The 22,649-nt window shown below is 45.1% G+C and overlaps 1 protein-coding gene and 1 long non-coding RNA gene across 2 annotated transcripts; both read right to left on the minus strand.

Annotated features, from left to right (window-relative positions):
- Window positions 1-7,049: 7,049 nt before the first annotated feature.
- On the minus strand, window positions 7,050-10,893 carry LOC146059152 (uncharacterized). The gene is made up of 3 exons (XR_014470164.1): window positions 10,812-10,893; window positions 9,109-9,235; window positions 7,050-7,556 (listed from the first exon to the last, which is right to left on the minus strand). It is a non-coding gene; the product is annotated as an uncharacterized LOC146059152 (long non-coding RNA).
- A 3,742-nt stretch (window positions 10,894-14,635) lies between these two features.
- Window positions 14,636-21,514, minus strand: LOC146058537 (uncharacterized). The gene is made up of 4 exons (XM_083170823.1): window positions 21,010-21,514; window positions 19,297-19,443; window positions 17,003-17,149; window positions 14,636-14,658 (listed from the first exon to the last, which is right to left on the minus strand). The coding sequence occupies exons 1-4, from the start codon at window positions 21,305-21,307 to the stop codon at window positions 14,636-14,638; spliced, it is 615 nt and encodes a 204-aa protein (XP_083026949.1). The 5' UTR covers window positions 21,308-21,514.
- Window positions 21,515-22,649: the final 1,135 nt, after the last annotated feature.

Genomic DNA, 22,649 nt, shown 5'->3' on the forward strand with positions numbered 1-22,649 from the left:
TTAGGTACCGAGATGAGATACTCAGACCCCTTGTGAGACCATATGCTGGTGCGGTTGACCCTCGGTTCCTCCTAATGCAAGACAATGCTAGACCTCATGTGGCTGGAGTGTGTCAGCAGTTCCTGCAAGATGAAGGAATTGATGCTATGGACGGTACTTGTTTCCTAGTACGGCCACACCGATTTGCATCGGGGTGGTCGTGTCGTAAAAATCGCGTCGGTCGCATCGCATGCGACCAAATCGCATGCGATGCGACCGACGCGATCGACCCTATTTTTAAATTGAATCAAATGTGAATAGGGTCCCTGGGACCCTATTTTACATTGGATTCAATGTAAAATATTTTACAGACCCCCAATTTGACCCCCTCAACGCCACCCCACGATTGACGCCAACCCGAAGCGTGGCAAGCACAGCGAGCCCGCGAGGGGCGGCGGTGCGCGTCCTCCGACCTTTTCATACCCCTACTATCCACGTCGGCGTGGAGTTGAGAATATAAAGTGTGGCGAGCGCAGCGTGCCACCGAGCCCAAAGCGTGGCGAGCGCAGCGAGCCCCGCGAGGGGACGCATATAACTTCACAGGTATACACGTCCCCTCGCCACGCTTCGGGCTCGGTGGCTCGCTGCGCTCGCCACACTTTATATTCTCATCTCCACACCGACGTGGATAGTAGGGGTATGAAAAGGTCGGAGGACGCGCACCGCCGCCTCTCGCAGGCTCGCTGCGCTCGCCGCGCTTCGGGTTGGCGTCAATCGTGGGGTGACAACGGGTCCATATACAATGTGAAATGGGTCATATTGTCCCATTTCACATTGTTTCCTATGTGAGATGGACTTAATCAAGTCCATCTCATCTTGTGCCATTATAATGGCACAAGACCGACGCGATGCTCCCGATTTCAATGTAAAAAAATATTAACATTGAAGCCTATGGCCGCGACCGACGTGATGCCCCCGATTTTGCCTTTGCCGGCAAAATGGACCTGATTTCAAAGGAAATCGGGTCCATCGCGGGCATCGTGTACCTTAACTTTAAGGTACACGATGCCCGCGATTGTGGCCGTTCTAGGAAACAAGTACCCTATTGACTGGCCCGCTCGTTCCCCAGCCCTGAATCCAATTGAGCACATCTGGGACATCATGTCTCGCTCCATCCACCAACGCCACATTGCACCACAGACTTCCAGGAGTTGGCGGATGCTTTAGTCCAGATCTGGGAGGAGATCCCTCAGGAGACCATCCGCCACCTTATCAGGAGCATGCCCAGGCATTGTAGGGAGCTCATACAGGCACGCGGAGGACATACACAATACTGAGCCTCATTTTGACTTGTTTCAAGTACATTACTTTAAGGTTGGATCAGCCTGTAGTGTGTTTTTCCACTTTAATTTTGAGGGGTGTGGTATAAATCTCCGACGGTCGGGATTCCGACAGTCATAAGTCAGACGTCGGAATCCCGACTGCACAGCGGGGGGAGCGCAATGAAGCCCCTTGCGGGCTCGCTGCGCTCGCCACGCTGCGGGCACGGTGGCGAGCTGCTCTCGCCACCTATTTTATTCTCCCTCTATGGGGGTCGTGGACCCCCATGAGGGAGCAGTAGGGATTCCGACGTCGGAGTAATGACTGTCGGAATCCCGACTGTCGGGTAGCCATCCGGCACCCATTTTGAGGGGGATTCTAAATGCAAACCTCCATGGGTTAATAAATTTGATTTTCATTGATAATTTTTGTGTGATTTTGTTGTTGTGCACATTCAACTATGTAAAGAACAAAGTATTTAATAAGAATATTTCATTCATTCAGATCTAGGATGTGTTATGTTAGTGTTCCCTTTATTTTTTTGAGTAGTGTATATATACAAATACAGGGGGCCCGGCACTCATTACTACAAACTAACTCACCTTAACATTCTAATAATCAATTAAATAAATAATGGGGTTTTAGTTCATGAATTGATCAATGCATTTAAGCTTGCAGCCCATAGTCAAGGGACCCCATTTCACTGCAAGTCCTACACTAACAAGATTAAGCGAGGGCTGCGTAAGCCAGAGAGTACTTAAGAGGTTTACATTTTTTGGGTTGGCAGGAAAGAGTTAATGACTGCTAGTGTGTTTAAAGTTGGTTTCATTTTTGTAGTTAGCCTTTGGGTGAACTTAGGGGTGTGAGCTTAGGAGAGGGGTATATAGGCAGGTCCTCACAGGAAGTACTTCCTCTTGCAGAAGTTCTTCAGCCCCACCCACCCTCCCTTGCCTTTGGCATGTCAATTTATAGTCAATTAATTGGTACACTTACCATTATTACAACTTAGGCGGTAGGGCGTCACAGTCCAGCGGTCACTTGTGGCATGAGAGGGCGCTTGGAGGCACTGCCTCTTGGAAAGACGGCGGGGTGTCCTGCCTTTGTGTTGTGCCTTAGTCGGATGGGGCGTCTCAGTCATTCCCATCTTAATATCAGTCAGTTAGGGTGTTTAAGTTGCCAGCGGGTAGTATTCAATGAGGATAATTCGCCCTGTTTCACAGCGAATTTGTGCTATTTTCGCGTTGGAAGGTGATTTCTTTGGGTCAGAAAGTGAATCACCCTATTCAATGTGCACTTCTCGCCATCTTACTAAGTGATTTTTGCCGTGTGTCACCGTGTAGCAATCTTTTCATGGTGAAGTGGAAAGTGAACTTTTAAAATAAAGTTGTTGTTTTTTTACATTGGTGTCAAAAAATCAGGAATTTTATTATGTGAAGGGGCATGCTATTTTTATTCATGTGCTTATAGCACATGAATATATATTTAATTTAAAAAAATATATATATTTTTTTTTACACATAGCAGCCAGCAGGGAGCCGGGAGCCGCTCATTAGATATTCATATATTCACTGCTCCCAATCATTACATATGCACGATCAGGAGCAGTGAATACCCGGTCCCCTGCTGGCTCTCCCGGGGGGGCAGCTTGTGCTGCCTGGGTCCTGGGGAGCCCTCCTCCCCTCAACATACATTCTGGGGCAGGCAGGGAGACTTCCATCTCCCTGCCTGCCACCGTCCTCCGGCTCCCTGTGGGATGCCGCAGGGGTTCACACTCGCCGTCAGGGGCAGCAAGCCCCTGCCTCATTGAATACGGGGATAGCAGGGGGACAGCGAGGCTCCGGAACACGGCGACTGTGCAGCGATTCCTAGTGAATATGTTCATTGAATACTGCCCACCATTTTGTGATGTGACTAGAGCTGGGCATCCATGACGCCTTATTGCCAGCCCTTTACGAAGAAGGGTCATACCACATTAATAAATATACATATGACCTTTAAATCTAATTGCTGTGGTGTCAGTGTCTTTATTGTGTCAGCGTGAGTTAATTTTAGTTAAGCTAGCTTAAAGTGTGTGTTATAATTCAAGCCAAATAAATGTATAGACGCCTTAATGGTTGCAGGACTTGCAGTGAAATAGGGACCCTTGGCGATGGGCTGCAAGCTTAAATGCATTGATCAATTTATGAACTAAAACCCTATTATTTATTTAATTGATTATTAGAATGTTAAGGTGAGTTAATGTAATCACAGACTCTGCCAAGCTGCCAATTTTAAAGAAACATTAAACACAGCTGTCTGGATTAATAAACAAACACTGGTGCCACTTGTGTAGTTTACAAGTACCCTAATACTGCTTTCACACTGCCTAAATGTTTTAAAAAATGGTATTTTAAAACGGTATTTAAAACGGGTCTGAGCCTTGACATTGCACTAGATTACCGTTTTAAATACCATTTAAATACCATTCACATCAGTCAACCCGTTTCAAGGCAGAATATGTATTGCGGGTCTACAGATGTGGTTACGGATCAATATTGTAAAATATTGTAAAATAACAGTGGATTTATTGATATGAACAAGTGATAAAAAAGCGCTGTATCATACAATGAAAAGGAGTCAAAGCCTTTGAACCTGTGATGTTAAAGTGGAAGGGAGTTGTAGGGAGCTGGCGTCCCTACTCCCTACAGTGCACAATACTCCCTGATACCTTAAGTACAGTCCAAAGTCTTAGCGCTGGCCCCTCGCCGAAATTTCCATCCCTCAGTGCCGCTTCCTGGCTAATATCCCTGTCTTCCTCTGAAAAACCTGCAAATAGACCGGAGCTCCACAACCGCATACGCTCCGGGTGCCGTCATCATCTGGCGTCCCGGGAACTAGCGGAGGCTGTTTAGAAGCTCCGGCCAGTAGTCAGGCGCCCGCCCCTCTGGGAGATCAGCGAAGCATCGCAACTTCGCCGAATCTCTGCTGACTGACTCCACGGCACCGGGCATATTAGCCAGGAAGCGGCACCGAGGGACGGAAATTTCGGCGAGGGACCAGCGCTAAGACTTTGGACTGTACTTAAGGTATCAGGGAGTACTGTGCACTATAGGGAGTAGGGACGCCAGCTCCCTAAAACTCCCTTCCACTTTAACATCACCGGTTTAAAGGCTTTGACTCCTTTTCATTGTATGATACAGCACTTTTTTATCACTTGTTCATATCAATAAAACCATACAATATTGATCCGTAACCACATCTGTAGACCCGCAATACATAGCTTTGGGTACAGGCATAGGCGTGCGCAAGGGAGGTGCCGGGGGTGCACTGGCACCCCCTAATGACCAGCATCCCCTAATGATACCCAGCTCCCTTCTCCCAAGACTGCGGCACTGTCAGTGGCAGGGAGCTGGCACCGCAGTCTCTGTTAGTATATCTGAGGTGGCCACTCCAAACATGGCCGCCGTCTTATAGGAGACATAGACTGCAGCGCTGGCAGCGGCAGGGAGCTGGTGCAGCAGTCTCTGTCTGTGGTGGCCACTCCAAACATGGCCGCTGCCTTGTAGGAGACAGACACTAGAGGTAGACATGACCTCTAGTGTCTGTAAGAGGAGCGCAGCGCGCCCAGCACTACCCGGCTGGAGCGCTGTTTACCATGGGGGAAATGACACCAGTCTGTATTACAGAGTTGGAGCCTCTTGGGGAGCCCTTTGATCTGTCCCTGGTCCCTCAAGCCTCCCTGACACCCTGCAGCTCCCCCCACAGATTGGTGAGTGCCCAAGGATTCCTGTACCCACCAACCCCGGTGTGTGTGTGTGACCCCCTTCCTTTGTATATGACCCTTGTACAGTACTATCTCTGTGTGTGACCCCCTCTACCCCACCTCATCCCTGGTGTTTGACCCCCCCCCCTGTACCCCCTTCACCTGTGTGTGTGATACCTTGTCCCCTGCTTCCCCCTTCCTCTGTGTCTGTGACCCCATCTACTCCAATTTCCCTGGTGTCTGATCCCCTCTTACCCCTATTCCTGTGTGTGACACATTGTACCCAAATACCCCCTTCCTCTATGTGTGTGACCCTGCTCAACCCCCTATCCATGTGTGTGTGTGAGACACCATGCCCCCACCCTCGCCATGCTGCCCACCCTTATCCTCTGGGTGTGACCCCTTGTACCCCTACCCCAATTTCTGTGGCACCCTCTACCCCCATACTGTGTATAACACATGGTACACCCCTACCTCTGTGTGTGTGTGAGTGAGACTACCCCAGTATTTTTTAGGCACCTTTTATACGCACACTTCCCATGTCTGTGTCACTCTGTACCTCCCTTCTATATAGAAGGGGGGTTCTTCTAATAATTTTGCTATCGGGCCCACCTCTGGATACGCCCCTGAAGGAACTCCCTTGGCAACAAGCATGTAACTCCCCTCTGGGCAACAAACATGTAAGTCCCCTTGGCAATGAATATGTAACAGGCATTACGGTATGTGGTATTCTGTAACTTGTAATGGACTTTATGGTATGTGGCATAATATGTAATGAGCATTACAGTGTTTGACATTTTGTGTAATGGTATTACGAATAAAAATTTGCAGCGCGCCTCCGCCGCGCACTGTTCCTGTTTCTAGTGTGTGTATTTGGGGGAAATGATTCATTCATTGATGTCCAGTAGGTGTTAGACACACTCAGTAAGCGGTGATAGACCTGCCCATCCAATGGTGCACCCCCTATTAAAATGGCCTGCGCACACCTAAGGGTAAAGGCACTCATAGGTTACACCTCCCAGGGCAGAATGCAGAGGAAAGCCTATCACAGGTCTGTAATCTGTTGTTTTTTTTCTAAATACCGTTTCAGTGCCATTCGCATTGCACAAAAAACGGCTTTGAACCGTGTAGGACTCTGCTTTTTAACTGTGTTGAAATACCGGTTATCTTTAACCGGTAAATCAACTCTGGCACCTTCACACTGCACCCTTAACCGTTTTAAAATGGAAAAAAAACGGCAATATACCGTTTTAAAAGTGCGGTGTGAAAGGGGTATTATTTTCTTCGGTGTGTCTAATATTTTTTAATGGTAAAATATGTTTTATAATAAATTGGCTTTATATTTTGAAGCGCTCTCTTCTTATTAAATATTTATATCCCCTGTAATGCTGCAAGTCTCCAGCACCAACCCTTTGTGGCAGGTCTGTGGGGACCTAACCATGCAAATTATAATACTGGCATGGCACGGCAGGGGGCATGGCCAAGATGAGGTGTTTGAGCAGGCCACTCCCCCTGTGCTGGACATTACCATAAGCCCCACCCCCAACACACCCCTTTTACATCCCACCGGTGTAATGGTGTAGCTGCACAGATCCTTATAGCCCACATTACTGCATTGACCTACCATATACTGTACTTGTTATTACACATTACATTATCACAGCTATTTAACCATTTGAGTGCCAACATCTCTGAGACAGATGTGCAAAATATCCTTTACAAATACCAGCGTCACTCACATTTGTTATATAGATTAAATAAAAAATGGTGAGTAAAAAAGATTGTTTCCTATATAAGGCAAACATTACAGGTCATTATGATGGATAGAAATGTTTGTTTGGCTATTTTTACACCTATTTTGACAAATTCACTTGGCACTCAAAGGGTGAACATGTAAATATGGGTCAGACCAGTACAGTAGTACAATGGGAAACATTCACATTAGTGGGAAATAACACACCAGACACTGATTGGCTCGTCTTGCTTTTTATTGTTGACAACAACAGATTCATATAGAGGCCGCTCAGCGACTAAATTACTCCATAGAAAGTCAGAGCAAAATGATGTTTCAAACTTGCTGGATATGGAGAGAGGGAGTTGTGAAGACAGAGATTGGGGGTAGGGGTATAACCCGTCAACAGGACAGGTTTGGGTAGGGGGATTAGCCGTCAACGGGACTGGCTTGGGTAGGGGGATTAGCCGTCAACAGGACAGGCTTGGTAGGGGGATTAGCCGTCAACAGGACAGGCTTGGTAGGGGGATTAGCCGTCAACGGGACTGGCTTAAACATTAAACTGCACAAACTGTAATGATGAAGTTTGATGCAATATATATAAACTGACACAGGTCAAATCAACTGTAAACTTTTTGAAACATGTTCCCAGGTTATGGGATGATGTTATGGGCTCAATGAGTCTGATGTCCAGGTTAAATGTCTTCTCTGGGCATTCCATCCTCCTCCTGCCACTCCTGCCATAAGAAGCCAACGTCAACCCGCTTCTTATAGATTCTCTTCCTATAAAAACAAACTTTGATCAGTGACTGTTATTATATAGACACAAACGTTTGCCATGTACAAGTCATCTCATTATTCCCTGGCCTGCTGCTATCTAGCACCTGCACCATGTTAGTGGCCCTTACTGACTACATTTCTCTGTGTGATTCCTCTTTGGACCAATAAGAGCACTGATATTATGGGTGTGACATGACAAGGACGGCCCCATACAGGAAGCCCAGTGCACAGTGATGTGAGATCCTTCTAATGGGGCTACACACAGAGCGATTGTGGCCTATTTTCTAAGTGATCTGACTAGATCGCCTATAAATGAAGCACATATCGCTGTGTGTGTGTAGGGCCCATAGTGGTAGTCATGTGTGGCCCCATGCGTCGCTATTGCCGGAAGATGCCGATACTGCATGCAGTATAAATCTGGTCATCATCTGTGTTCTCTCTATTGAGAACATGGGCAATGACAGATCGCTCACATCGCTGGTGCTGCGCTGTGTGCTGAGCGATCAGTTCTGAGCAATCTAGCATCACTCAGATCACTGATAATAGTGCTACGTGTGTGTGTAGGCCCCATAATTTACATGACTTCATTTCTCCTGATGTAGCATTTCTCTTCTTATATTGTTACACTCATTAGTATAATGATATATACAGTACATGTACTGTATGTCATACACGTAGAATACCAGCCCATCAGTGCTCTGTGTGGTAGAACTTGTGTAGCAGCCCCAGCTGCAGCAGATATGGAGATATAATTTCTACATCACAGCGTGTTTGTAAAGGCCCCCATACACTAGGGCGACTTGTCCTTAGGACAAGTCGCCCCCGACTTCCCCCTGAGCTTCCCCGGCTGCTCCCCGGGGGAGCTTGATTAGATTGGCACTTGATGTGCCATTTTTTACATGTGATAAATCGTCTTGATTTATCACATGTAAAAAACCCGGGGAGCAGGGGGGGGGGGGGGCTACAGAGCAGGGCTGCTGGTGGGAGCAGGGGGGGCTGGGGACGCTGCGGGGGACACAGGCGGCATAGAGCCGGGCAGAGGGAGCCGGGAGCTGTCAGTGCTAGAAAAAAAAGCCTATACAATGAATGGGCAGCCTGTGATTGGCTGAGCGCTCTCTCAGCCAATTGCTGACTGGCTGAGAGAGCGCTCAGCCAATCACAGGCCGCCCATTCATTGTATGGGCTTTTTTTTTTTATTCAGTGCTGACAGCTCCCGGCTCCCCCTGCCCGGCTCTATGCCGCCTGTGTCCCCCGCAGCATCCCCAGCCCCCCCTGCTCCCTCCACCGCCGCGCCGCCCCACTAGGTCCCAAGTCGGGTGGTCAGACGTGCAGCAGGTCCGACCACCCGACGCAGATCTGATGCGCACGGGACCGCGCATCGGATCTGAGGGGACATCAAAACTAGCCAATTTTGGTCCCATTTCGGCCAGATCCGACTGATCTGGCCGAAATCTGACCAAAATCGGCTAGTGTATGGGGGCCTTAAGACAAGAGACCTGAAATCTACCCCAGCGACCAGAGCAGGGAGGATGCACGTATTGTGCCGGCAACCTACCTGGGGGAAGAGTCACTGCTTGCAAAAGAGCCAGTGCTGCTGGTCTCTGATGGGGTTTCCACCAGGTCTCGAAGATCTGAACAGTCACTGCTGCTGGTGTCAGTGCTAGCAAGAGATGCTGTATCATCTGAAAATGAGAGACAGAATCCGATTATTTACTATGGGCAACATCACCTCTTTTCATTGTAGTAATTGTACCCCGTACTGTCTACAGTACAGTATGTGCTCTATGTAATAGGTTGTGAGTTCTTTGCGGAGGCGCAATCTCCTGTAGATTTAATGCAGTATAATGTATAAGGCAAAATCAGGCTGTGAGATACAGTAACAAGTTCCTGTCCCCTCATGGAACTCCCAGCCTATTACATATATACTATTTACCTGCCTGTCACAGAACTCCCAGCCTATTACATATATACTATTTACCTGCCTGTCACAGAACTCCCAGCCTATTACATATATACTATTTACCTGCCTGTCACGGAACTCCCAGCTTATTACATATATTACTAGTTACCAGCCTGTCACAGAACTCCCAGCCTATTACATATATACCAGTTACCTGCCTGTCACAGAGCTCCCAGCTTATTACATATATACCAGTTACCTGCCTGTCACATAACTCCCAGCCTATTACATATATACTATTTACCTGCCTGTCACAGAACTCCCAGCTTATAACATATATACTAGGTACCTGCCTGTCTCAGAACTCCCAGTTTATTACATATATACTAGTTACCTGCCTGTCACAGAACTCCCAGCTTATTACATATATACTATTTACCAGCCTGTCACAGAACTCCCAGCTTATAACATATATACTAGGTACCTGCCTGTCACAGAACTCCCAGCCTATTACATATATACTATTTTCCAGCCTGTCACAGAAGTCCCAGCCTATTACATATATACTATTTACCTGCCTGTCACAGAACTCCCAGCCTATTACATATATACTATTTACCAGCCTGTCACAGAACTCCCAGCTTGTTACATATATACTAGTTACCTGCCTGTCACAGAACTCCCAGCTTATTAAATATATACTAGTTACCTGTCTGTCACAGAACTCCCAGCTTATTACATATATACTATTTACCTGCCTGTCACAGAACTCCCAGCTTATTACATATATACTATTTTCCAGCCTGTCACAGAACTCCCAGCTTATTACATATATACTAGTTACCTGCCTGTCACAGAACTCCCAGCCTATTACATATATACTGTACTAGTTACCAGCCTGTCACAAAACTCCCAGCTTATTACATATATACTAGTTACCAGCCTGTCACAGAACTCCCAGCCTATTACATACAGCAGATACTAGTTACCTGCCCGTCACAGAACTCCCAGCTTATTACATATATGTATACTAGTTACCAGCCTGTCACAGAACTCCCAGCTTATTACATATATACTAGTTACCTGCCTGTCACAGAACTCCCAGCTTATTACATATATACTTGTTACCTGCCTGTCACAGAACTCCCAGCTTATTACATATATTCTAGTTACCAGCCTGTCACAGAACTCCCAGCTTATTACATATATACTGTACTAGTTACCAGCCTGTCACAATGACGGAACAACATAACAGTACTGTCTGCACCACCGGTACATGCGCGCAAACAAAGCAATACTAGAATTAGAAAAGTGATCAGAAACAAGCAGCCAATACATAACATCCGTGAGAAGCTTACCATCAACGGGGAAGTAGAAGGCCACTATTTCGTGAATGGCTGCTGCCACTGCTGCTTCCACGTATGCCTCATGCGCCATTTTAATATCACTTAGTATTTTAAATATTTTCACTATCACAAGTTTTTTGCCAAATGGGACAATATCCCAGTAAGCAATAAGAGTATTGCACAGTCACAGAGCATTAAAAAAAAACAAAAAATCAGCCAAATAGATCAACTGTCCAGGGAATTCCAAGGAACCCCACGAATGGACAATTTGACTAAAACAAGCTGAAACATTCACCAATTTTAAACATGTGTGTTGACCTTTAACATCATAGTCTTGTGGACACTACACACCCAATCCATCCCACTTGCATTAAAAATAATTAAAAAATATATATTATTTTCCCTTTTCTCTTTCTCTCCTAACTGCCCAAATTCCCTCTCAAACAGCCCATTTACTCCCAAAATTCTCACTGTATGATGTTTTGGATTATCCCTCATATGTTATGAAAGTAAAATTATAATAATTCAAGTTAGTGCCCCCATAAAAAGAGTTATCTTTTTTCTTCCCCAAATGTATGGTTATCCATAACTCAGGGGAGCACCACCAACTATTATATGCTTTGTATTTATATCTCTAATTGCATAAAAGTTGGTTCAAATCATGGTAGCGATCTAAGAGTCAGTGCAAGCCAAAACCCCCTGTTCCTGTCACAGAACTCCCAGCCTATTACATACAGTTATGCCCAAGTACATCGTGGCTGCGTTGCGCATAAAGTGCGCCATGCAAATCGCGCCTGGATCGCGCCTGCTCCTTGCGCTATAGTCCCGTTATAGATCGCGTTATAACGTAACGTAATCTTGTAAATGTAACCTGCACTTACACTCATTGACCACCAGATGTCACTTTTCCCAAACAGTACAGCGCATGCGTAAAAATCTCTTCTACAAAACAGTGGCCGCCACGACTTTTCACTACGGATTTTGTCCTTACTTTACGGACAGTTTGTACAGTATTTATTCGCAGAAGCAGCTACGTACGGTCATTTATGTAATTGGTACAGAAGCCATGCTAACCTTTGCTATTGCTGGATGACTACTTAAAACATTATTTGAGGACCTACAGTATCATACTTTACACTACGGATTTTGTCCTTACTTTACGGACAGAGTTATTTTCTTTTATTCGCAGCCGCAGTGACTACTGTATGGTCATGAACTGTATGTGATTGGTGCAGAAGCCATGCTAACCATCTGCCAAAAGTAAAATCACAGGCAATAGTGGCCTAGCGGGTAGAGGCACGGTCTCAGTATCAGTAGTTCGATCCTCAGTTGGTTACATTATATTTTTATTTTTGAAACGTTCTTTTTTTTTTTTTTAAAACCAATACAGGTACTGTACTGTAGTTACAGTAGTTGGTGCTTATCAAATTCTTTCGGACTTTTCCACAAACAAAAATTCACAATGGCAGGCATCCATGTACTGTACACGATAGTTAATACCCATACTGTACATACTGTACGGCGCTACAGAGAACGTTTTTTTTTTCGCAAAATAGATTTAGCTTTTCAGGTAAAACTCCTTGCCTTGAGGACCGTGTTTCGGGATAAAATTCGCTAACCTTTGCTAACCAGTCACTTTTCACTACGGATCTTGTCCTTAGTTTACGGACAGTTTGTACAGTATTTATTCGCAGAAGCAGCTACGTACGGTCATTTATGTAATTGGTACAGAAGCCATGCTAACCTTTGCTATTGCTGGATGACTACTTAAAACATTATTTGAGGACCTACAGTATCATACTTTACACTACGGATTTTGTCCTTACTTTACGGACAGTTATTTTCTTTTATTCGCAGCCGCAGTGACTACTGTATGGTCATGAACTGTATGTGATTGGTGCAGAAGCCATGCTAACCATCTGCCAAAAGTAAAATCACAGGCAATAGTGGCCTAGCGGGTAGAGGCACGGCTTCACTATCTCAGTATCAGTAGTTCGATCCTCAGTTGGTTACATTATATTTTTATTTTTGAAACGTTCTTTTTTTTTTTTTTTTTAAACCAATACAGGTACTGTAGTTACAGTAGTTGGTGCTTATCAAATTCTTTCGGACTTTTCCACAAACAAAAATTCACAATGGCAGGCATCCATGTACACGATAGTTAATACCCATACTGTACTGCGCTACAGAGAACGTTTTTTTTCCGCAACAATAGATTTCTCCAAACTCAGACACAGACCGACACCTCAGACAATAAGATGTTGATTGCAGTCATATGTTAATTGAAGTCTGCCTTTTTGTTTTGCTGGTAATTGTACATAATTCAAATGCACCTATCAGCTTCATGAAGGATTTCCTTTGTCTCTGCCAGCATAAATTCAGCTACAGATATTAAAATTGTCAAACAATCCAGTTTGTTTTTCTGCATCTAAACCGTGTAGAATTGCTACGGATCGTCTCTTCATCTCTTGCCTGTATACAAGCACGAGATTGTACCTGTACACCTGGACTATTCATTCTGCTGAATCCAAAGTCAAGTTGTTGCTGCGTTCCTGTTCTACCAAGCGTTACCATCATACTGCCTTCCTTCCGCAAGAAGAGTACTGTACAGTATCATCTCGCTGGAGCAGTAAGTACACTATACAGTAGTACAGTCATTTGTACATTTCACTGATTGCTGCATTACAGTATACAGTAAGCAGCACTACAAAACGGTCCCTGCGCGGAAGCGCTCGTTTCCCACCCTTCCCTGAATGAAGATGTTTCCCTTTTTTCCCTACTGTTCAAATGCACCCGGTGCAGAATACTGTATACAATCGCCTGCTGTGTATACTGTATTCAGATACTGCAGGCTGCCGCTATGGGTATTGTCCGTAAATACTAGAGTCTGTTTCGCAGACTTACTGTATACAGTAGCGAGTAGTGATATCGTGATTTTTGATGTTCAGTGCAGTGCAGTAGAGATAGCGCCATTGAGAATATTGTACAATGTGTTAAAATTGCCTGGTGTGTATGGGCCGCAAATCCCCGACTAGCGATGACAGTACTCTATTAGGGTGGGCTACTGTAGGCTGCTAAATACTAGTTCTCTCCGTAATACCATTGGTGTAATACCGTAAAACACGTATTTTTTCCTCAAACGAGGGGACCGGTGTTTTTCTCATGTTTACAGACTGTTTCGCAGGCTTAGTCAGTAGTAGGAGCACATGTGATACAGTATCGTGATTTTTTCATCTGAAAATTGCCTGGTGTGTATGGTCCAGAGTTCCCCGACTAGTGATGAGAATACTTTATTAGGCTACTGCAGGCTGCCGCTATGGGTATTGTCCGTATAATGTGTAATAAATCCTGGATTGGGGTATTGTCAGTAATATTGTTGTAATACCGTAAATAACGGATCATTTTGCATTTTTTCCCGCATACTGTACAGTACTTGTAATTGAAGTAGTCACAGCAATAGGATCACGTGGTATCGTGATTTTCCGCCATTTTAGGGATCAACATGGATGCCACATACAGTACAGTGCAGTGCAGTAGAGATAGCGCCATTTAGAATATTGTACGTGTTAAAATTGCCTGGTGTGTATAGGCCGCAGATCCCCGACTAGCGATGACAATACTCTATTAGGGTGGGCTACTACTGGCAGGCTGCTACTATGGGTATTCTCGTATAATCTGTGCAACTGTAAATACTGTTGGTGTAATACTGTAAATACTGTACAGTAACGTATTTTTTCGCAGGTGGGGGGATTTTTGCGCATATTAATAGACTATTTCGCAGACTCAGTCATACTGTATTTGTGTAAAAAAAATCCCCTAGCTGTGTACAAAATCCCCTAGCTGTGGGTGTATTGTAAGTCTGTCCGTAAAGTAAGGACAAGATCCGTAGTGAAAAGTGGCTGGTTAGTAAAGGTTAGTGAATTTTATCCCGAAACTCGGTCCTCAAGGCAAGGAGTTTTACCTGAAAAGCTAAATCTATTTTGCGAAAAAAACCGTTCTCTGTAGCGCAGTACCTGTATGTACAGTACAGTATGGGTATTAACTATCGTGTACATGGAGGCCTGCCATTGTGAATTTTTGTTTGTGGAAAAGTCCGAAAGAATTTGATACAGTAAGCACCAACTACTGTAACTACAGTACAGTACCTGTATTGGTTTAAAAAAAAAAAAAAAAAAGAACGTTTCAAAAATAAAAATATAATGTAACCAACTGAGGATCGAACTACTGATACTGAGATAGTGAAGCCGTGCCTCTACCCGCTAGGCCACTATTGCCTGTGATTTTACTGCTGGCAGATGGTTAGCATGGCTTCTGCACCAATCACATACAGTTCATGACCATACAGTACGTCACTGCGGCTGCGAATAAAAGAAAATAACTCTGTCCGTAAAGTAAGGACAAAATCCGTAGTGTAAAGTATGATACTGTAGGTCCTCAAATAATGTTTTAAGTAGTCATCCAGCAATAGCAAAGGTTAGCATGGCTTCTGTACCAATTACATACATGACCGTACGTAGCTGCTTCTGCGAATAAATACTGTAATGTACAAATACTGTACTCTGTCCGTAAAGTAAGGACAAGATCCGTAGTGAAAAGTGGCTGGTTAGTAAAGGTTAGCGAATTTTATCCCGAAACTCGGTCCTCAAGGCAAGGAGTTTTACCTGAAAAGCTAAATCTATTTTGCGAAAAAAACCGTTCTCTGTAGCGCAGTATGTACAGTACAGTATGGGTATTAACTATCGTGTACATGGAGGCCTGCCATTGTGAATTTTTGTTTGTGGAAAAGTCCGAAAGAATTTGATACAGTAAGCACCAACTACTGTAACTACAGTACAGTACCTGTATTGGTTTAAAAAAAAAAAAAAAAGAACGTTTCAAAAATAAAAATATAATGTAACCAACTGAGGATCGAACTACTGATACTGAGATAGTGAAGCCGTGCCTCTACCCGCTAGGCCACTATTGCCTGTGATTTTACTGCTGGCAGATGGTTAGCATGGCTTCTGCACCAATCAAATACAGTTCATGACCATACAGTACGTCACTGCGGCTGCGAATAAAAGAAAATAACTCTGTCCGTAAAGTAAGGACAAAATCCGTAGTGTAAAGTATGATACTGTAGGTCCTCAAATAATGTTTTAAGTAGTCATCTAGCAATAGCAAAGGTTAGCATGGCTTCTGTACCAATTACATAAATGACCGTACGTAGCTGCGTCTGCGAATAAATACAAAATACTCTGTCCGTAAAGTAAGGACAAAATCCCTAGTGAAAAGTGGCTGGTTAGCAAAAATCCGTAGCGTAAAGTCTTAACGTGGAGCATTAGTCACCCAGTGGTTAAACTATGTATTGCATGGCGTGGTACATAACGCAGGACATAACGCGATCTGCAACTCGCGAGTCAGAGCCCTCAAAAGCGCGTTGTAAACCACGATGTACCTGGCCAGAACTGTATATACTATTTACCAGCCTGTCACAGAACTCCCAGCTTATTACATATATACTAGTTACCTACCTGTCACAGAACTCCCAGCTTATTAAATATATACTAGTTACCTGCCTGTCACAGAACTCCCAGCTTATTACATATATACTATTTACCTGCCTGTCACAGAACTCCCAGCTTATTACATATATACTATTTTCCAGCCTGTCACAGAACTCCCAGCTTATTACATATATACTAGTTACCTGCCTGTCACAGAACTCCCAGCCTATTACATATATACTGTACTAGTTACCAGCCTGTCACAAAACTCCCAGCTTATTACATATATACTAGTTACCAGCCTGTCACAGAACTCCCAGCCTATTACATACAGCAGATACTAGTTACCTGCCTGTCACAGAACTCCCAGCTTATTACATATATGTATACTAGTTACCAGCCTGTCACAGAACTCCCAGCTTATTATATATATAATAGTTACCTGCCTGTCACAGAACTCCCAGCTTATTACATATATACTTGTTACCAGCCTGTCACAGAACTCCCAGCTTATTACATATATTCTAGTTACCAGCCTGTCACAGAACTCCCAGCTTATTACATATATACTGTACTAGTTACCAGCCTGTCACAATGACGGAACAACATAACAGTACTGTCTGCACCACCGGTACGTGCGCGCAAACAAAGCAATACTAGAATTAGAAAAGTGATCAGAAACAAGCAGCCCATACATAACATCCGGGAGAAGCTTACCATCAACGGGGAAGTAGAAGGCCACTACTTCGTGAATGGCTGCTGCCACTGCTGCTTCCACGTATGCCTCATGCGCCAGATTAGTGTTGGGCTTATCTGAACAGTCACTGCTGCTGGTGTCAGTGCTAGCAAGAGATGCTGTATCATCTGAAAATGAGAGACAGAATCCGATTGGTTACTATGGGCAACATCACCTCTTTTCATTGTAGTAATTGTACCCCGTACTGTCTACAGCATGGGTCCTCAAACTGCGGCCCTCCAGATGTTGTGAAACTACAAATCCCAGCATGCCTTGCCACAGTTTTAACACTCCCTTATAGCAAAACTGTGGCAAGGCATGCTGGGATTTGTAGTTTCACAACATCTGGAGGGCCGCAGTTTGAGGACCCATGGTCTACAGTATGTGCTCTAGGTAATAGGTTGTGAGATCTGTGCGGAGGCGCAATCTCCTGTAGATGTAATACAGTATAATGTATAAGGCAAAATCAGGCTGTGAGATACAGTAACAAGTTCCTGTCCCCTTACGGAACTCTTAGCCTATTACATATATACTATTTACCTGCCTGTCACAGAACTCCCAGCCTATTACATATATATTATTTACCAGCCTGTGACAGAACTTCCATCCTATTACATATATACTATTTACCTGCCTGTCACAGAACTCCCAGCTTATTACATATATACTAGTTACCTGCCTGTCACAGAACTCCCAGCTTATTACATATATACTAGTTACCTGCCTGTCACAGAACTCCCAGCTTATTACATATATACTAGTTACCTGCCTGTCACAGAACTCCCAGCTTATTACATATATACTAGTTACCAGCCTGTCACAGAACTCCCAGCTTATTACATATATACTAGTTACCAGCCTGTCACAGAAATCGCAGCCTATTACATACAGTATATGTGTACTAGTTACCAGCCTGTCACAGAACTCCCAGCTTATTACATATATACTAGTTACCTGCCTGTCACAGAACTCCCAGCTTATTACATATATACTATTTACCAGCCTGTCACAGAACTCCCAGCTTATTACATATATACTAGTTACCAGCCTGTCACAGAGCTCCCAGCCTATTACATATATACCAGTTACCAGCCTGTCACAGAACTCCCAGCTTATTACATATATACTAGTTACCTGCCTGTCACAGAACTCCCAGCTTATTACATATATACTATTTACCAGCCTGTCACAGAACTCCCAGCTTATTACATATATACTAGTTACCAGCCTGTCTCAGAGCTCCCAGCCTATTACATACCCTCCAACATATTGAACTTAAAAATCGGTACGGGGGTGTGGCCATAGATAGAGGGGCGTGGCCAGGTGTAAAGGGGGAGTGGCCACGACCCTTTTACTTTGCACTTCATATTCAAAAAAATTGTAGCATCCCATTTAAAAAAGAGACAGCTGTGCTGGCTGTCCCTACCTCAGTCCCCATCGGTTGTGCGGGGTCTGGCTTGACGATGACTTGAAACTTTGACCGCTGTTAGTCGCCACAGCCGGGTTCTCCGTGCTGGGGCACTTTAGGCCGCCCACTAGTGACGTCACGCCGCCCATTCTTTTATCACGGCGGCGGCTTGCGCTGTAGTGGCTGGGTGCGGTGCGGTGAGGGGCGGCGGGGGGAGAGAGATCTACAGTCACTCTCGCACGGCTGAAGGGCCGCACGCAGCATGCCGGGACTTGTAGTCTCCCCACAGCCGTGCCGTGACATCCTCCAACCACAGGCTATCCCCTAGCAGGGAGAGGCAGGCCCGCTGCGTCCCCCCCGCCGTGCACCCTGGGAGATATAGTCCTGGCAGGCAGCTCCCCCACGCTCTTTCGAGATCAGTCATCCGTTTTAAACTACAACTCCCAGAGTCCCTCATTCACCCTGAGGTTCTGTGAAAAAAGCGGTACATTCGGTACAGCATATTTTAGCCGGTACAGACCGTTAAAAAACGGTACTGTACCGGGAAAAACGGTACAGTTGGAGGGTATGCTATTACATATATACCAGTTACCAGCCTGTCACAGAACTCCCAGCTTATTACATATATACTAGTTACCAGCCTGTCACAGACCTCCCAGCCTATTACATATATACCAGTTACCAGCTTGTCACAGAACTCCCAGCTTATTACATATATACTGTACTAGTTACCAGCCTGTCACAATGACGGAACAACATAACAGTACTGTCTACACCACCGGTACGTGCGCGCAAACAAAGCAACACTAGAATTAGAAAAGTGATCAGAAACAAGCAGCCCATACATAACATCCGGGAGAAGCTTACCATCAATGGGGAAGTAGGAGGCCACTACTTCGTGAATGGCTGCTGCCACTGCTGCTTCCACGTATGCCTCATGCGCCAGATTAGTGTCGGGCTTATCTGAACAGTCACTGCTGCTGGTGTCAGTGCTAGCAAGAGATGCTGTATCATCTGAAAATGAGAGACAGAATCCGATTGGTTACTATGGGCAACATCACCTCTTTTCATTGTAGTAATTGTACCCCGTACTGTCTACAGTATGTGCTCTATGTAATAGGTTGTGAGATCTGTGCGGAGGCGCAAATTCCTGTAGATTTAATGCAGTATAATGTATAAGGCAAAATCAGGCTGTGAGATACAGTAACAAGTTCCTGTCCCCTCACGGAACTCCCAGCCTATTACATATATACTATTTACCTGCCTGTCACAGAACTCCCAGCTTATTACATATATACTAGGTACCTGCGTGTCACAGAACTCCCAGCTTATTACATATATACTATTTACCAGCCTGTCACAGAACTCCCAGCTTATTACATATATACTAGTTACCTGCCTGTCACAGAACTCCCAGCTTATTACATATATACTAGTTACCTGCCTGTCACAGAACTCCCAGCTTATTACATATATACTAGTTTCCAGCCTGTCACAGATCTCCCAGCCTATTATATATATACTAGTTACCTGCCTGTCACAGAACTCCCAGCTTATTACATATATACTAGTTACCTGCCTGTCACAGAACTCCCAGCTTATTACATATATACTAGTTACCTGCCTGTCACAGAACTCCCAGCTTATTACATATATACTTGTTTCCAGCCTGTCACAGATCTCCCAGCCTATTATATATATACTAGTTACCTGCCTGTCACAGAACTCCCAGCTTAGTACATATATACTAGTTACCTGCCTGTCACAGAACTCCCAGCTTATTACATATATACTAGTTACCAGCCTGTCACAGAACTCCCAGCATATTACATATATACCAGTTACCTGCCTGTCACAGAGCTCCCAGCTTATTACATATATACTAGTTACCTGCCTGTCACAGAACTCCCAGCCTATTACATATATACTAGTTACCTGCCTGTCACAGAACTCCCAGCCTATTACATATATACCAGTTACCAGCCTGTCACAGAACTCCCAGCTTATTACATATATACTAGTTACCTGCCTGTCACAGAACTCCCAGCCAATTACATATATACTAGTTACCTGCCTGTCACAGAGCTCCCAGCCTATTACATATATACTAGTTACCAGCCTGTCACAGAACTCCCAGCTTATTTCATAAATACTAGTTATCTGCCTGTCACAGAACTCCCAGCTTATTATATATATACTATTTACCTGCATGTCACAGAGCTCCCAGCCTATTACATATATACTAGTTACCAGCCTGTCACAGAACTCCCAGCTTATTACATATATACTAGTTATCTGCCTGTCACAGAACTCCCAGCTTATTACATATATACTGTACTAGTTACCAGCCTGTCACAGAATTCCCAGCTTATTACATATATACTGTACTAGTTACCAGCCTGTCACAGAACTCCCAGCTTATTACATATATACTGTACTAGTTACCAGCCTGTCACAATGACGGAACAACAGAACAGTACTGTCTGCACCACCGTTACGTGCGCGCAAACAAAGCAACACTAGAATTAGAAAAGTGATCAGAAACAAGCAGCCCATACATAACATCTGGGAGAAGCTTACCATCAACGGGGAAGTAGAAGGCCTCCACTTCGTGAATGGCTGGTGCCACCGCTGCTTCCACATATGCCTCACGCGCCAGATTAGTGTCGGGCTTAGCTGATAGGGCGCCAGACACATTGGCGCTGGGCACAACAGGCTGCACACTGGTGGGGGGCTGCACACTGCTGGGGGGCTGCACACTGGTGGGGTGCTTGGCCGCTCCTTTCTGCTGCTTAGCAGACTTGCTAGGCTGTAAGGAGCAGAGGAATGTATAAGCTGTGACTACATAACTCTCCGCACTGCAAGCACTTTCTACCATGGAAGCAATAGAACAGATCAGGGCAGTGGAATCAGCTGTAACTCATTGTGGCTTATAATTTATTGTTATAACTATTAGTACCGGCATCAGCAGTTATAATAAGATTATAGCAATGTATAATGACTGAGAGAAGGTCCGCTCAGCTTTCTTACTGTATATTCAATAAGTTTCATATACTGGGCGGTATGTGAATACCTGCGAGGTGCAGCGAATCCTTTTTAGGATTCGCTGCACATTCGCCACGTTCCGGAGCCAGCGGGCTCCGGTATTCAACGTGTCAGGGGCTCGCTGCCCCTAACAGGCGAATATGAGCTCCTGCGGCGAATGCGCATGGAGCCTGAGGAGGGTGCCAGGCAGAGAGATGGAAGTCTCTCTGCCTGCCCCTGAACGTTTGTGGGGGGCAGGTGGGCTCCCCGGGTGCCAGGCAGCACAGGCTGCCCCCCCCGGGGGTGCCAGCAGGGGAGCGTATATTCACTACACACGATCGTAACGATCGGGTGCAGTGAATATATGAATATGTAATGAGCGGCTCGGCTCCGGCGCCCCCTGCTGGCTGCCATGTGGTCATTGAATAGGGTGATTCACCGTTTTTGTCAAAAATTCGCCAAACAGCACAAATTCGCCATAAAAACATGGCGAATCAGGTTCATTGAATACCGCCCACTGTCTATAATATGTAACCATTGTTAGGGTGACACTAGCTGGAGAGACCAATTGACCATGTCGTCCCTGGGCAACAGGTGGTATGCACTAGCACACAAAGGGGGGGTACCCAGTAACTAGAAACACCCCCCCCCCATTTTATTTTAAATATCTGTGCTTGATCCGACAATCAAAACCCCACCCTTCACAGCATAATTTCATGAGTAGTGGTGGGTCTGTGGCGAGGGGCTAATATGAATTCATAAGTATCCCATCATATTTGCTCCACCCCTTCACACAGACCTGCGGTTTGTGGCATCATGTTGTGAAAGGGCGGGGCCTAATAATGCAGACTGCCTGGGCCTGACCTCATTATCACCTGCGCTTCAGTAACAGTGGGTGTGTTAGTGACACTATACAGATTAGATACTGTACCCTCCAACTTGGCCCTACTCCAGAAGAAACAAAATGCTCAGTTTTTGGACTTCTCTCTTATTTAGGGCTGACCATCGGTGTGGTTGCGGTATCGATGGTGATATTGCATGTAGTCATCGATGGTAGAAATCTACAGTATGTTATTTCGGTTTCACCAACCGATGGTCATCCCTTTTATGTGACAGACTGGCTCATGGACCAATCAGTTCCAGGGGCAGGGCATCACAGGTGTTATGTTGCACCATCGATGAAGGCAAACCATCTG

Source organism: Crinia signifera, chromosome 2 (genome assembly GCF_055691185.1).
Source record: "Crinia signifera chromosome 2, ASM5569118v1, whole genome shotgun sequence".
Classification (NCBI taxonomy): domain Eukaryota; kingdom Metazoa; phylum Chordata; class Amphibia; order Anura; family Myobatrachidae; genus Crinia; species Crinia signifera.